The sequence below is a fragment of the Rhincodon typus genome, chromosome 1 (assembly GCF_021869965.1).
Source record: "Rhincodon typus isolate 14 chromosome 1, sRhiTyp1.1, whole genome shotgun sequence".
NCBI classification, from domain to species: domain Eukaryota; kingdom Metazoa; phylum Chordata; class Chondrichthyes; order Orectolobiformes; family Rhincodontidae; genus Rhincodon; species Rhincodon typus.
In genome coordinates, this window is record NC_063332.1 from 145095639 (window position 1) to 145108296 (window position 12658).

Below are 12658 nucleotides of genomic sequence, written 5' to 3' on the forward strand. Positions count from 1 at the left end.
TCAAACACGAAAGTACTTGATTTAAAAATAACAACCGGATGCTGGAAATTAGAAACAAAATCAGAAATTGCTGGAAACACTCACCACGTCTACCAGCATCTGTGGAAAGAAAGCAGAGTCAACGTTTCGGGTCCAATGTCCCGAAAGACAAAACAGAGTCAATGTTTTGGAGGCAGTGTCCTTAAAGACTCTGCTTTCTCTCCACAGATGCTGCCGTTGACTTTGTTTTCTCTATATAGATGCTGCCAGACCTGCTGAGTTTTTTCAGCAATTTCTGTTTTTGTTTTTGTTCTTGTTCAAGAAAATGCTTGCATTTGTGTAAGACTTTCATCATCCATGGTGTCTCGTGAAGTTACTTGAAAAGGCAGAAGCTAATTTAGACAATTGGACAGCACTGACCAGATCATCTCTTTTAGGTATCATTTGTGGGACAAATATTGGCCAAGACACCAGCAAGAACTTCCTTTTTGTCTTTGAATTGCACTATACAGAGAATATCTAACAACTAAGCACTGGTGAACATCCAAAAGATGACAACATCAGCACTTCTACATTACACAGTAGTCTCAACCTAGATTATGTGGTCAAATCTGAGAAAGATTTACACAGAGCGTGTTAGGAGTCTGGAACACACTGTCAGGGATGGTGGTGGAGGCAGATACAAGTGGGGCATTTAAGGGACTTTTAGATAATCACATGAATATGCAAGGAATGGAGGAATATGGACCGATAGCAGGCAGAAGAGATTAGTTTCATTTGGCATTATGTTCGGCACAACATCATGGACCAAAGGGCTCATTCCTGTGCTATACAGTTCCATAGTCGCTGTTCTAAAGGTTACATGGCACCAATGTTACCAATATGCTTATAAGCAGTAAGAAAAGACTTGTATTCATATTGTCCCTTTCACCACCTCAGAATGTCCCAAAGAGTTTCATAACCAATTAATCACTTTTGAAGTGCAATCTCATTATTGGGAAACAGGAGAGTCAATTTACCCACTACAGGTTTGCACTATTCGCAATGAGATATATGGCCAAATAACTTATTTTAAGATTCCTATTCTCCAGAATAGGGGAGAGAATTTTCCTGCTGCTCTTCAAATAATACCGTGGAATATTTTATATCCAGCTGGGAGATTATGTTGAAGTCATAAAATATAACATTTCCTCAGTATTGCATTAACAGTCAGTTTGGAAAGATGTGTGAATCTTTAGTCTAGGACATAAACACAGTCCCTGCTGATTCAGAAATGAGTATGCTACCGCTGAGAAGAATGAGACAAGCAACAAACTAAAGTGTAATTATTTTAATCAACCTGTTTAGACAGATTGTGACATACCTCAGGGGCAGGTAGTACTTAAACCCAGACCTTCTGACTCAGAGATAGGAACATTATCACTTCACCATAAGAGCCCTAAACAAACTAATGTGTATCTATATGGAACTGTCTCTAGTCATAAATAATGTAGTTTAGATTTTCAAAAACTCAAATCAGTAAAAATCAATTACCTCTTAACAAATTATACATGTGCATTTATACTATGAGCCATGAAATGCAAGTCTGAACTAGACTGATTTGTAAGAGGATCCATCAGTTCATGTAAAATTCTACTTAGGATACAAGTAGAGTGCAGGGCCTCGTGGCACAGTGGCCAGAATTCCTGGAAAAAGTTCACTTGCTCCAGAGGTATGTCATTACATGTCTGAATATGTTCATTGAAAATATCTACAGTTGGGGTGCAATATAGTTTCTGTGTTATGCAAGAACAAATACCCAGGTCTCTCTTGTGGGCTGGTGCTAAAAACAAAAAGAATTAAGGTATTGTCTGGTTATGATGCACATTGCATTAAACCAGTATTGCATTAAATTGGAGGGGCAATTGAATTGTATCAAAAAGTGGTGCAACATACAGTGCAGGTAAAATGGGTCCTAAACCATATTAAATGAGCTATGTGTCAAATTCCTTTAATAGGAATTATTATCTTCCTAAAACAAAAATAAATAACAGCTTATTATCTTTAAAACTACTTTCAATCATTACCAAATTTATGAGAATATTGTACACTGGTGCTGCAAGTGATTTTAAATGTGTGAAAGGAAGTACAGAATGGGAGGTAGACAGGGTGGTGAAGGCGGCATTTGGCATGCTTGCCTTCATTGGTCAGAACATGGAATACAGCATAGGTGTTGGAACATCATATTGCAGCTGTACAGGACATTGATGAGGCCATTACTGGAAATGTGTGTACAATTCTGGTCGCCCTGCTATAGGAAGGATGTTGTTAAATTTGACAGGGTAAAGCAAAGACTTACAAGGATGTTACCGGGTTTGAGTTACAGCAAGAGGCTGGAGAAGGCTGCGGCTTTTTTTCCCCGGAGCATCAGAGGCTGAGGGGTGACCTTATAGAGGTTTATGAAATCATGAGGGACATGAATAGGATGAATAACTAAGATCTTTTTCCTAGGGTGGTGGAGTCAAAAACTAGAGGGCATAGGTTTAAGGTGAGAGGTGAAAGATTTAAAAAGGACCTGTCACACAGATGGTGGTGTGTGTATGGATCAAGCTGCCAGAGGAAATGGTGGAGGCACGTACAATTATAACATTTAAAGGGCATCTGGATGGGTATGTGAATAGGAAGGGTTTAAAGGGATATGGGCCAAATGCTGGCAAATAGGACTGGGTCAAATTGAGATGTCTGGTCGGTGCAGACAACTTAGACAGAAGGTCTGTTTTCGTGTTGTATGACTCAATGATTCTATCAAAGTGCAATTCAGTCAGCAATTTATTTATCTTGTTTAGTCTTTCTTATCCACAAATTGATGCAAGTCCAAATTCTAAAAAGTACTTAGAAACTAAATGCACGAACTCCAAAACCTTTTGAAATTAAGTTTTTGAAGCAGATTGTTTGGAAAGAACTCGCACTGCAACTTGTTCTTGATCCATTGGCTGATGAATATTATCAATAAACTGAGCATGGTGTGCAGTTGGAGGTGCTATTCTTACAAATGCTAGCTGCCCAAATGGCCCTGTGGGGGAACATGCAGTGGTCTTGGAAAGTTCAAGGCTTTCCATGATGAGAAGTTCCTGCAGGGATGTTGGATGTACTGGAAAATAGTGAAAACATTATTATCTACATTGAATAAACAGAATCACATAATAATGACGGCACAGAAGGAAACCATTCAGCCCATCGTGCCTGCAACGGTTCTAACACCTAGTGTCAATGTCCTGCCTTTTCCCCATATCCCTTTAGTAACTATTTCTATCCAAATAGTACAACACAGATATACAGCACAGAAACAGACCACTTAGCTAAACCAGTCCATGATAGCCTATATGGTCCATGCAAGCCTATTCCTGTGTTTCCTGATCTAAATCTACCATCTGAACACTCTGCTTGACTCTCCCTTCAATGTTTATCTAGTTTCCTTTAAATGCATCCATGCTATTTGCTTCAACTACTCCCAGTGGTACTAATTTCTACATTGTCAACACGCTTTGTGCAAAATGTTTGTGTCACTTTATGGTCTGATTTTATGTTCTCGACGTTTTTATAAAAAACACAACATTTCAGATACAAGATTAAAGAACAAAGAACAGTACAGTACTGAAACAGGCCCTTCGACCCACCAAGACTGCACGACATATGACGCCTTTCTAAACTAAAAACCTGTTGCATGTATGTGGTCAGTATCCCTCTATTCCCTGGCAATTCACGTATCTGTTAAGGTCTGTCTATCGCATACCATAAAATGCTCCTGACCTATTTTAATGAGGGGCACTTTCGCTTAGCATTTTATGAAGAATCAAACATTTCTTTATTGGTCATTTTAGAAAACAATGCAAACGAGATACCTGTTTATCATTACTGGTCACATCACCGTCCCAAATGTGATCTCCTTAAAATGAGATACACTATTTTGAAAAAAAATGTCTGCAAGTATTTGAAGGCGATTCAATGCCAATAATGCGAGTGAGATTGTCTTCGTGGAGCCGTAGTTTCTACATTTTCCAAGGTGGCAAAATTAGGTGGTTAGTAAAGTGGTGTGGTTATTCTAACACTGTCCCCGATCAGCGAGGTGAGCGGGTGCTTTAATTAGGTGGAGCGCGGTAGCAGTTGGCTTCTGCCGTCAGGTTGCAGTGAGCCAAAGAGCAATGCTTCACATGGGACTTGGCGTGGGGCAGATGGTGTCTCGAGCCTGGAAGCGGGCCGTTGCTTTTGGAACGCGGACCCATTGTCTCGACACGGGGGAGACGGTCGAAGGCGCTCGCGAGGCTCTCCTCGAGACCGCCAGAGTGGACCGCTTCGGGGCGGTCACTGCCCATCTAGAGCCCAGGCACTTCTCACCGGAACTGGACGAGATCACATTTCAAAACATACTACAGGGCAAGTAATCAACTTTAACCTGCACCTTTGAGTTTCCGTATATTGTAACAGAGCCCAGCCAAAATTGAGGGTCATTCTATCAGGTTAAGTTGTGTACAAACTAAGAAATGTGCAGATTCCCATTTGATGATTTATTACGTGATCAATATATGTGCTTGTTATTTCTTTGTTCTGCAAAGTGTCACTCAGTATTTCTTTATTTTAAAATGCGATTCAATTTGCTGTTTTGTTATAAGACCATAAGATGTAAAATCAGAATTAGGCCATTTGGTCCATCGAATTGTTGCTGATATATTTCTCAATCCCATTGTCCTGTTTTCCGCCTTGTAACTCTTGGTCCCCTTATTAATCAAATACCTATCCAGCTCTGTCTTAAATACATTCAATGACTTGGCCTCCACAGCCCTCTGCGGCAATGAGTTCCATAGATTCATCATCCTGTTGCTGAAGAAATTCCTCCTCATCTTAGTTCTAAAGGGTCGTCCCTTCACTTGATGCTGTGCCTGGAGTCCTAGTCCCTCCTACTAGTGGAAACATCTTATCCACGTACACTATATCCAGGCCTTGGCATTCTGTTTCGATCAGATCCCCCCCCCATCCTTCTCAACACCATCAAATACAGACCCAGAGTCCTAAACTACAGCTCATATGACAAACCTTTCATCCACAGGATCATTTTCGAAAACCTCCTCTGGACACCCTCCAATGCCAGTGCGTCCTTCCTTAGATACGGTTCCAAAACTGCTCACAGTATTCCAAATACAGTCTGACTAGAGCTTTATACAGCCTCAGCTATACATTTCTGCTCTTGTAGTCCAGTCCTTTTGTAATGAATGCTGATATAGCATTTGACTTCCTGTAACTGCCAACTTAACCTGCATGTTAACCTTAAGAGAGTTTTGAACTAGGACTCCCAAGTCCATTTGTGCTTCAGATTTCTGAAGTTTTTCCCTGTTCAGAAAATAGTCTACACCTCTAATTCTCCTACCAAAGTGCATAACCTCACACTTGCCCACATTGTATTCCATCTGCCACTGCTTTGCCCATTCAACGTTAAGACCAGTTCCCAGGCATTTTGTTACGGTTATCAATGACATATCTCAAACTGTAGGGACAGGGTGAGGAAGGATGAACTGGCTCCACTTGGTTAATCACCAGCCATCTTGGTTGCAACAAGGTTAATTTTTAAAAGGATCCCTAGCCTCTCTCTGAGATCCAAATGAACTTATGTTGTAGAAGGAGCCAATGAAACCAGACTTTCTTCATTTAACAAAAGAGTGGGCTTATTGTTACTAAACACAATGAGAAATAATATTGCAACATACATAATGCAGGTTAAAAATAAGTTGTCAAAAAAAGATAAGTTTAAAAGATAACTGATTATTCTTTGATTGTGAAGAGCAGACAGTTGAACATGCAGCTGTTGCCAGTAACATTGACACTGGTTGTTGAACAGTCAATTTTGAGATTTTTGGCTGTGTCGGGTAATGGAAAGTTTTTTGTCTTGATTCCTTTCAGAAGTGGCTGTTGGGATGCACTCAGTGGGATGAGCCTTTTTCCTTTTCTTTATCTGCAGTTTTTAAGTGTGGTTCTAAGAGCTGTGACCTTCACAACACACAAGTCCACCCACAAAGATGTCAGGCCACTAACAAGTGCAGACCAGGATTGAAGATCACTTTTGACTTTTGTCCCAGTGTACTCTTGACAGGGTCTAAGGGACCACACATCCTTCCTTCTGGATTATAACCTGGAATAAAGAACTTGGGCCCTGCTGTATAGGAAAGAAGTACCAGGAGAGGTTTCTTTTCTACAGTTTGAAGATCAGGTGGGATTATATCACGTACACAAAATTATGTTGCTTTTGGAGCAGTGAGATGAATAATTTGAGTTAGAGTGGCATCTGAAGTATTTTAAGATGGGGACAAACTGCCTAGTGATAGCCTTTGGATTGGTCCAGCTGCAGTTTGTTACCGACCCATGTGTGCAGGGCAGTGCAGTCAGACATGCAAAAGCCTAGAAACAAAAACCATCTCTCATCAATCCTTTCTGTGAGTGAATCAGACAAAAAAAACTACAGACTTTAAAGAAATAATTCTATTGCAAAAAGAAACCGAGGTCAACCCAAATAGCTAATAAATCAAAGATTGACTGTTTGGTCTGCAGACAACATTACTTCACCATCAATCATCAAAAAAATCAAAAAGAACTGTGAGAAACAACTCTCATCCCACCCTTGTGGTCTGGTTCTTGAACTACAGAATTTGTTTTCCATCTATATTTTTTTCACCCACAATATTAGTGTCAGACCTTTTTATTTTGTCTTATTTATGAATGAATGTGATTTCATTTGGGGCTTTAAAGGGGTATTGCATAGCACTATATCAATAATCTATCTTTTGCCAATTGTTAAAGAATAAGTTTATTTACACTAAATCATTATTTTCCTGTTAATGATAAAACCCAGTGACAAAGATTAGTGGGAAACTAGGGCATTGGGAAATCTTTAAAGGTCAACAGAAAGCCACAAAAAAGCTATAAAGAAAGGTAAAATGGATTATGAGAGTAAATTAGCTCAGAATATAAAAACAGATCACACAAGTTCCTACAAATGTATAAAACGAAAAAGAGTGGCTAAGGTAAACATTGGTCCTTCAGAGGGTGAGAAAGAGGATTTAATAATTTGAGATGAGGAAATGGCCAAGGCAAATTTTGTGTTGGTCTTCATATTGGACAAATAACATGCCAGTAATTGATGACAGGGAGGCTATGACAGATGAGGACCTAGAAACAATCATTATCACTAAAGAAATAGTGTTGGGTAAGCTAATTAGGGTAAAAGTAGACAAGTCTCCTGGCCCTATGAAATGCATCCCAGGGAACTAAAAGAGATGGCGGGAGAAATAGCAAATGCATTCGTGGTAATTTACCAAAATTCGCTGGACTGTGGGGCGGTTCCGGCACATTGGAAAACAGCAAATGTGACACCACTGTTTAAAAAAGGAGGTAGACAAAAAGCAGATAATTATAGCGAAAAAGCTATAAACAAGGAAGAAATAGTGAGACATCTGGATATAATTTGTCGAGCAGACACAGCATAGATTCGTGAAAGGCAAGTCATGTTTAACTAATTTACTGAAAGTCTTTGAGGACATTACGAGCGTAGTGAACAACAGGGAACTGGTGGATGTGGTGTATCTGGATTTCCAGAAGGCATTCAACTAGGTGCCACAGAAAAGGCTGCTTCATAAGATAAATGGTAACAGGTAATGTATTAGCATAGATAGAAGATTGATTAATTAACAGAAAGCAAAGAGTGAGGATAAATAGGTGCTTTTGTGGTTTGCGATCAGTGGCTAGTGGTGTGCCTCAGGAATCAGTGTTAGGAATGCAATTGTTTACATTTTACAGAGATAATTTCGAGTTGGGGACCAAACGTAGTGTGTCAAAGTTTGACATGACACTAAGATGAGTGGTAGAGCAAAGTGTGCAGAGGACCTTGAAAGTCTACAGAGGGACATAGATAGGCTAAGTGAGCGGGCAAGAGTATGGCAGATGGAGTACAATGTTGGTAAATGTTAAGTCATCCATTTTGGTAGGAATAACAGCAAAATGGGCTATTATTTAAATCGTGAAAAATTGCAACATGCTACTGTGCACAGGGGCCTGGGTGTCCTTGTGCATGAATCACAAAAAGTTTGTTTGCAGGTGCAGCACGTAGTTAAGTCAAATGGAATATTGTCCTACATTGCTACAGGGATAGAGTTTAAAATTTGGGATTATGCTGCAACTGGAAAGGGTGCTGGTGAGGCCACACCTGGATTACTGTGTACAGTTTTGTTCTCCTTGTTTGAGAAAGGATGCAGTGGCACTGGATGGGGTGCAGAGGAGGTTCACTAGGTTGATTCCCGAGTTGAAAGGGTTGGCTTATGAGGACAGACTGAGTAGACGGGGACTATACTCATTGAAATTTAGAAGAATATGGGTTGGGGGAGGGCGGAATCTTCTAGAAATAATTAAAATTATGAAGGGAATAGATTAAATAGAAGCAGGGAGGTTATTTCGACTAGCGGGTAAAACTAGAACAATGGAGCATAGCCTCAAAATAAGGGGGAGCAGATTTAGGACTGGATTGAGGAAGGAACTGTTTACCCAAAGGGTTGTGAATCTGTGGAATTTCCTGCCCAGTGAAGCAGCTGAGGCAACCTCACTGAATATTTTTAAGGCAAAAATAGATGGATTTTTGATTTTATTAAGGGAATTAAGGTTTATGGTGAGTGGGCGGGTAAGTGGAGCTGAGTCCATGAAGAGATCAGCCATGATCTTATTGAATGGCAGAGCAAGCTCGACGGGCCAGATGGCCTACTCCTGCTCCTATTTCTTCTGTTCTTATTAGTGTAAATTGGCTTTCTCCTGAATACCAGTCACAGGCAAATTAATCATCTTGGTGGTTCACTTAGGTTGTACACCTTTGCAGTGGCTTGTGGAGTGGTGGTATCAGCATGTTTTTGCCAATCAAGTCACATCTAGAAGAAAACATGATGTCGCTCACCTAGACTGCTGTTTATTTTTAGCCATCATGTTCACAGTTTGAGATACTCCCAGGAGATTAACAATTCAGATTTTAGTGCACTTTCTCCCTTTGAAACTGCTTTGAAACCTCATCAGGTGTGACATTCCAGATTTATGTCTCTCTTTCCAGGCAGCCACTGAGCCAGCGTTTTGTTATGTGTCCTTGCTCAAAAGAAACCATTGTAGTTAAAGTTCCATATGTCCAAATAGTGATCCAGGATTATGATCCGTGGTCATGACATATCACGACTCATAGAGTCATAGAATCATACTGCATGCAAACAGACCCTTCGGTCCAACTAGTCCACACTAACCATGTTCCCAAACCAAACTAGTCCCACCTGTCTGCGTTTGGCCCCCATATCCCTCCAAACCTTTCCTATTCGTGTAGTTATCCAAAAGTCTTTTAATTGTTTCTATCTGTACCTGCATCTACCACTTCCTCTGGCAGTTCATTCCACACATTGACCATTCTCTATGTCAAACAGTTGCCCCTCATGTCCTTTTTAAATCTTTCTCACCTTAAAAACATGCCCCCTAATTTTGAACTCCTCCACCTTAGGGAAAAGACCTTTGCTATTCAGCTTATCCATGCCCCTCATTATTTTATAAATCTCTATAAGATCACCCCTCAACCTCCAATGCTCCAGTGAAAAAAGTCTCAGCCTATCCAGCCTCTTTTTATAACTCAAACCCTCCGTTCCTGGCAATATCCTGCTGAATCTTTTCTGAATGATTTATTCTCATCTCTTTACAAAATCAAGAAAATTGAAAGAGAAAAAACAAAATAAACAGAAAACAACAGGCATGCATGCATTCCTTCCTTTAGCCTTGGTCAGTCATATCTCTTCAGTTCTAACTGAGGGTCTCAGTTTTGAAGAGGGTATCTGCAATCACGTTTGATTTCCCAGCTTCATAGATGATCTTCAAGTGGTATGGATGAAGAATCAAGCTCCAACTGAATTACCTGGCATCACAGTCTTAAGCCTTTTTTGACAAAGGTGTCACGGATTGTGGTCAGTATATGCTGTGGGGTCTCTGTATCCATTTTGGACATGTATCTCAAAATTTTGAAGGCTAGTAATAAACTGAGGATTTCCTTCTCCATTGTAGAGTACCATCTGTGACATTTGCCTAGTTTTTTGGAGAAGTACATAATTGAACCCACTATTTTGTATTGGCTTCCTAAAGAGGACAGCGTCTGACTCCAATGTCACTTGCATCGATGGCTACTTTAAGTGCTCGAAAATTTGAATCTGCAAGCGCTGGCTCACTTTTTAAAATGGCCGTCAGCTTTTCATAAGCAGTTTTGCATTTCTAAGTCCATGCTACCTTTGTTTTTTTTTCTGTAGTAGGTCTTATTGGTGCATCTGATTTTTTGGAATGAACTTTCGGTAGTGCAGATACAGTCCCAAGAAGCTCATGATTTCTCATTTCTTTGTGGAAATGAGGAACCATGCTGTTGTCTTTATTCTTTAAAATGGAAGTACCAAAAATGTTTGGTTAGCCCTGCTGTGACACTGTAAAATAATACAAGCTAATGGTGAATCCCCCAAACTTACTAAATTAAAATAATATTGCATCCCAGCTGCAGCAGTGCCCACTGGCCTCTAAAGGCCTGTGTCATGTTGTTTCGCACCTCATACTTCCTTGCTACGGACCCGAGTGCAAATGAAACCGCGAAAGAGGAGCAGTCAGGCCCTCCATGATCTGCTGCCTGGACCAGTTAATGGCCGTTTTGGCCAGGGACAGGAGCAGTTCCATGAGAATAATGTCTCTCCCTCCCGCCATGGGGTGTGAATAAATCAAGACCATGGGGCTGAAGTGCAACCAAAATTTAAGGAGCTGCACATTCAAAAACCAAAATAGGGTTGCAAATGAAAACATGCAACATAAGTGTGATTATACCATTTCCTCCAGGCCAGTAAACTACATGTGGCCTGACACCTGGTGTACATACACAACCCATGATTGCATGGGATTGCTGTGTGCAGCACTATCCACCCTAGATCCCCAATTGAGGAGAGGACCCTTCTGTGGAGGGCCCTCCACTGGGCATCTGCACCACTGGAGGGTAAAACATTATGCCAAGATATGTCTGAGTGGCATATAAAAGTGACGAAGTGGCAAGTGTGCAGCAGCTGCCCATACAGGAAACATTTCAGTGCCATATCTTCAACAACCTAAACGCCATACCGATGACTTATCTCTTGTATCAATTAAAATAAAAGACAGAGAAAGAAAGGGAGCAAATAATAAAAGAAATTAGGTGAATTATAGGCAGATAAAATGTATGGAGACAGAAAGGGGAATAAAGAAAGAGAATAAATGAAGAGAGAAAATGACAAAGCCTTTCAAAAAACAAAACAAGCAGAATTTAAAAAAACATTGTAACTCAGTATTTTTTTCAGTTGTTCAATTAGACGTTCATGGTTGTTTGGTAGAGCAGATGTGCAAAATGTACAGACATTTATGATCTGTGGTATAGAACTATTTGGTGTAATAATTAGTAGTAGAGAAAGTGTTTATTGTTTGCAACAGTGCACTGATTTCATTGAAACAAAGGATTTAATAGACAATGAAAAATAAAAATACATGTTATTCATCTTTTTCCATTCTGGTAATCATGTGGTATAAGGCTAATTATTGTGATCAATCTCTCAATAAGCCTACAACAGACTCAGAAATGACTCGAAGAAACCTACAGTGTTGGAGAATATTGAGACCTGTAATCCAAAGACACCTTTTTTCCTACCATGACATGTATAAAGTTATGTTTTGGGACAATTCTTTAATTAAAAGTAAAATGATACAGTGCGAGGGGTCCTGGGACCTATTCTTAAACCTGCCTGACAGTAAGCCTAAGTGATTAAATCATTAGATGGTTAAAGAGGGCCCAGCTAGCTACTTCAAAGGAGGTGAAAGTTGTTTAAACTTAGACACAATAGTTTGAGCCTGTTTTAACGGTGGAAAGACGGTGAATCTCAAAGTCTCAGAAAGTGTTGAGAATGTTGGATTGCAAACAGTTGTGTTCTGAACAGTCCATTTAGTTCCAAGATTAAATTTGGCTCTGAGAGGCAATTAACTAGCAACTAGGGCTGCATAAGAGGTCTATGTGATTCATTTTTCATGGTGATGGGTTTTGAGACTGGAAGGGTAAAGCAGAAACCGTTGTGATATCGTGTATAGGTTTTCTTGAAATATCATTGTGCATCACAGGAGTCCACTAGGTTGAGAGAGCAGCTAGAAGCTAAAGGTCTCAATGGTTCATCATGCAGCAATGCGGATGGAACTTTATACTCAATTGGAAAAGACCGAAGTCATGAGTTAAAGTGAAGCTGGATGACTCACCTCGTTAATGTTAGAAAGAGGATCTCTGGTGGTACTCTCACTGTGAAGGATATTCTGGAGTTCAGTTTACCAGACTAAGAAAATAAAAGAATAGAAGTAACACCTCAATTTATATTTGAACTGATTTTGCCAGAAATTAATATCTACTTTAAAGGAAATATAATATGTGAAGTGTTGGCACAGCTTCTGTCTCCACAGATGCTGCCTGGCCTGCTGAGTATTTCCAGCATTTTGTGTTTACATTTTAAATTTCACATAAATATTAATTGCACATAAATATTTCACAGATATGTATTTCTGATGAAGGATCCCTGATCAATGTCTCTCTTTGTTCAAATGCTGCCAG

General features: G+C 39.9%; 1 protein-coding gene across 2 annotated transcripts in view; it reads left to right on the forward strand.

Annotated features, from left to right (window-relative positions):
* The first annotated feature begins 3720 nt into the window (after positions 1 to 3720).
* Positions 3721 to 12658, forward strand: part of nudt6 (nudix (nucleoside diphosphate linked moiety X)-type motif 6) — a 141399-nt gene continuing 132461 nt past the window's right edge. For both annotated transcript variants that reach the window (XM_048605356.1, XM_048605346.1), the window contains exon 1: positions 3721 to 4392. In XM_048605356.1, coding sequence (XP_048461313.1) covers positions 4161 to 4392 — 232 coding nt within the window. In that variant the 5' untranslated portion in view covers positions 3721 to 4160. The remainder of the gene's footprint in view (positions 4393 to 12658) is intronic.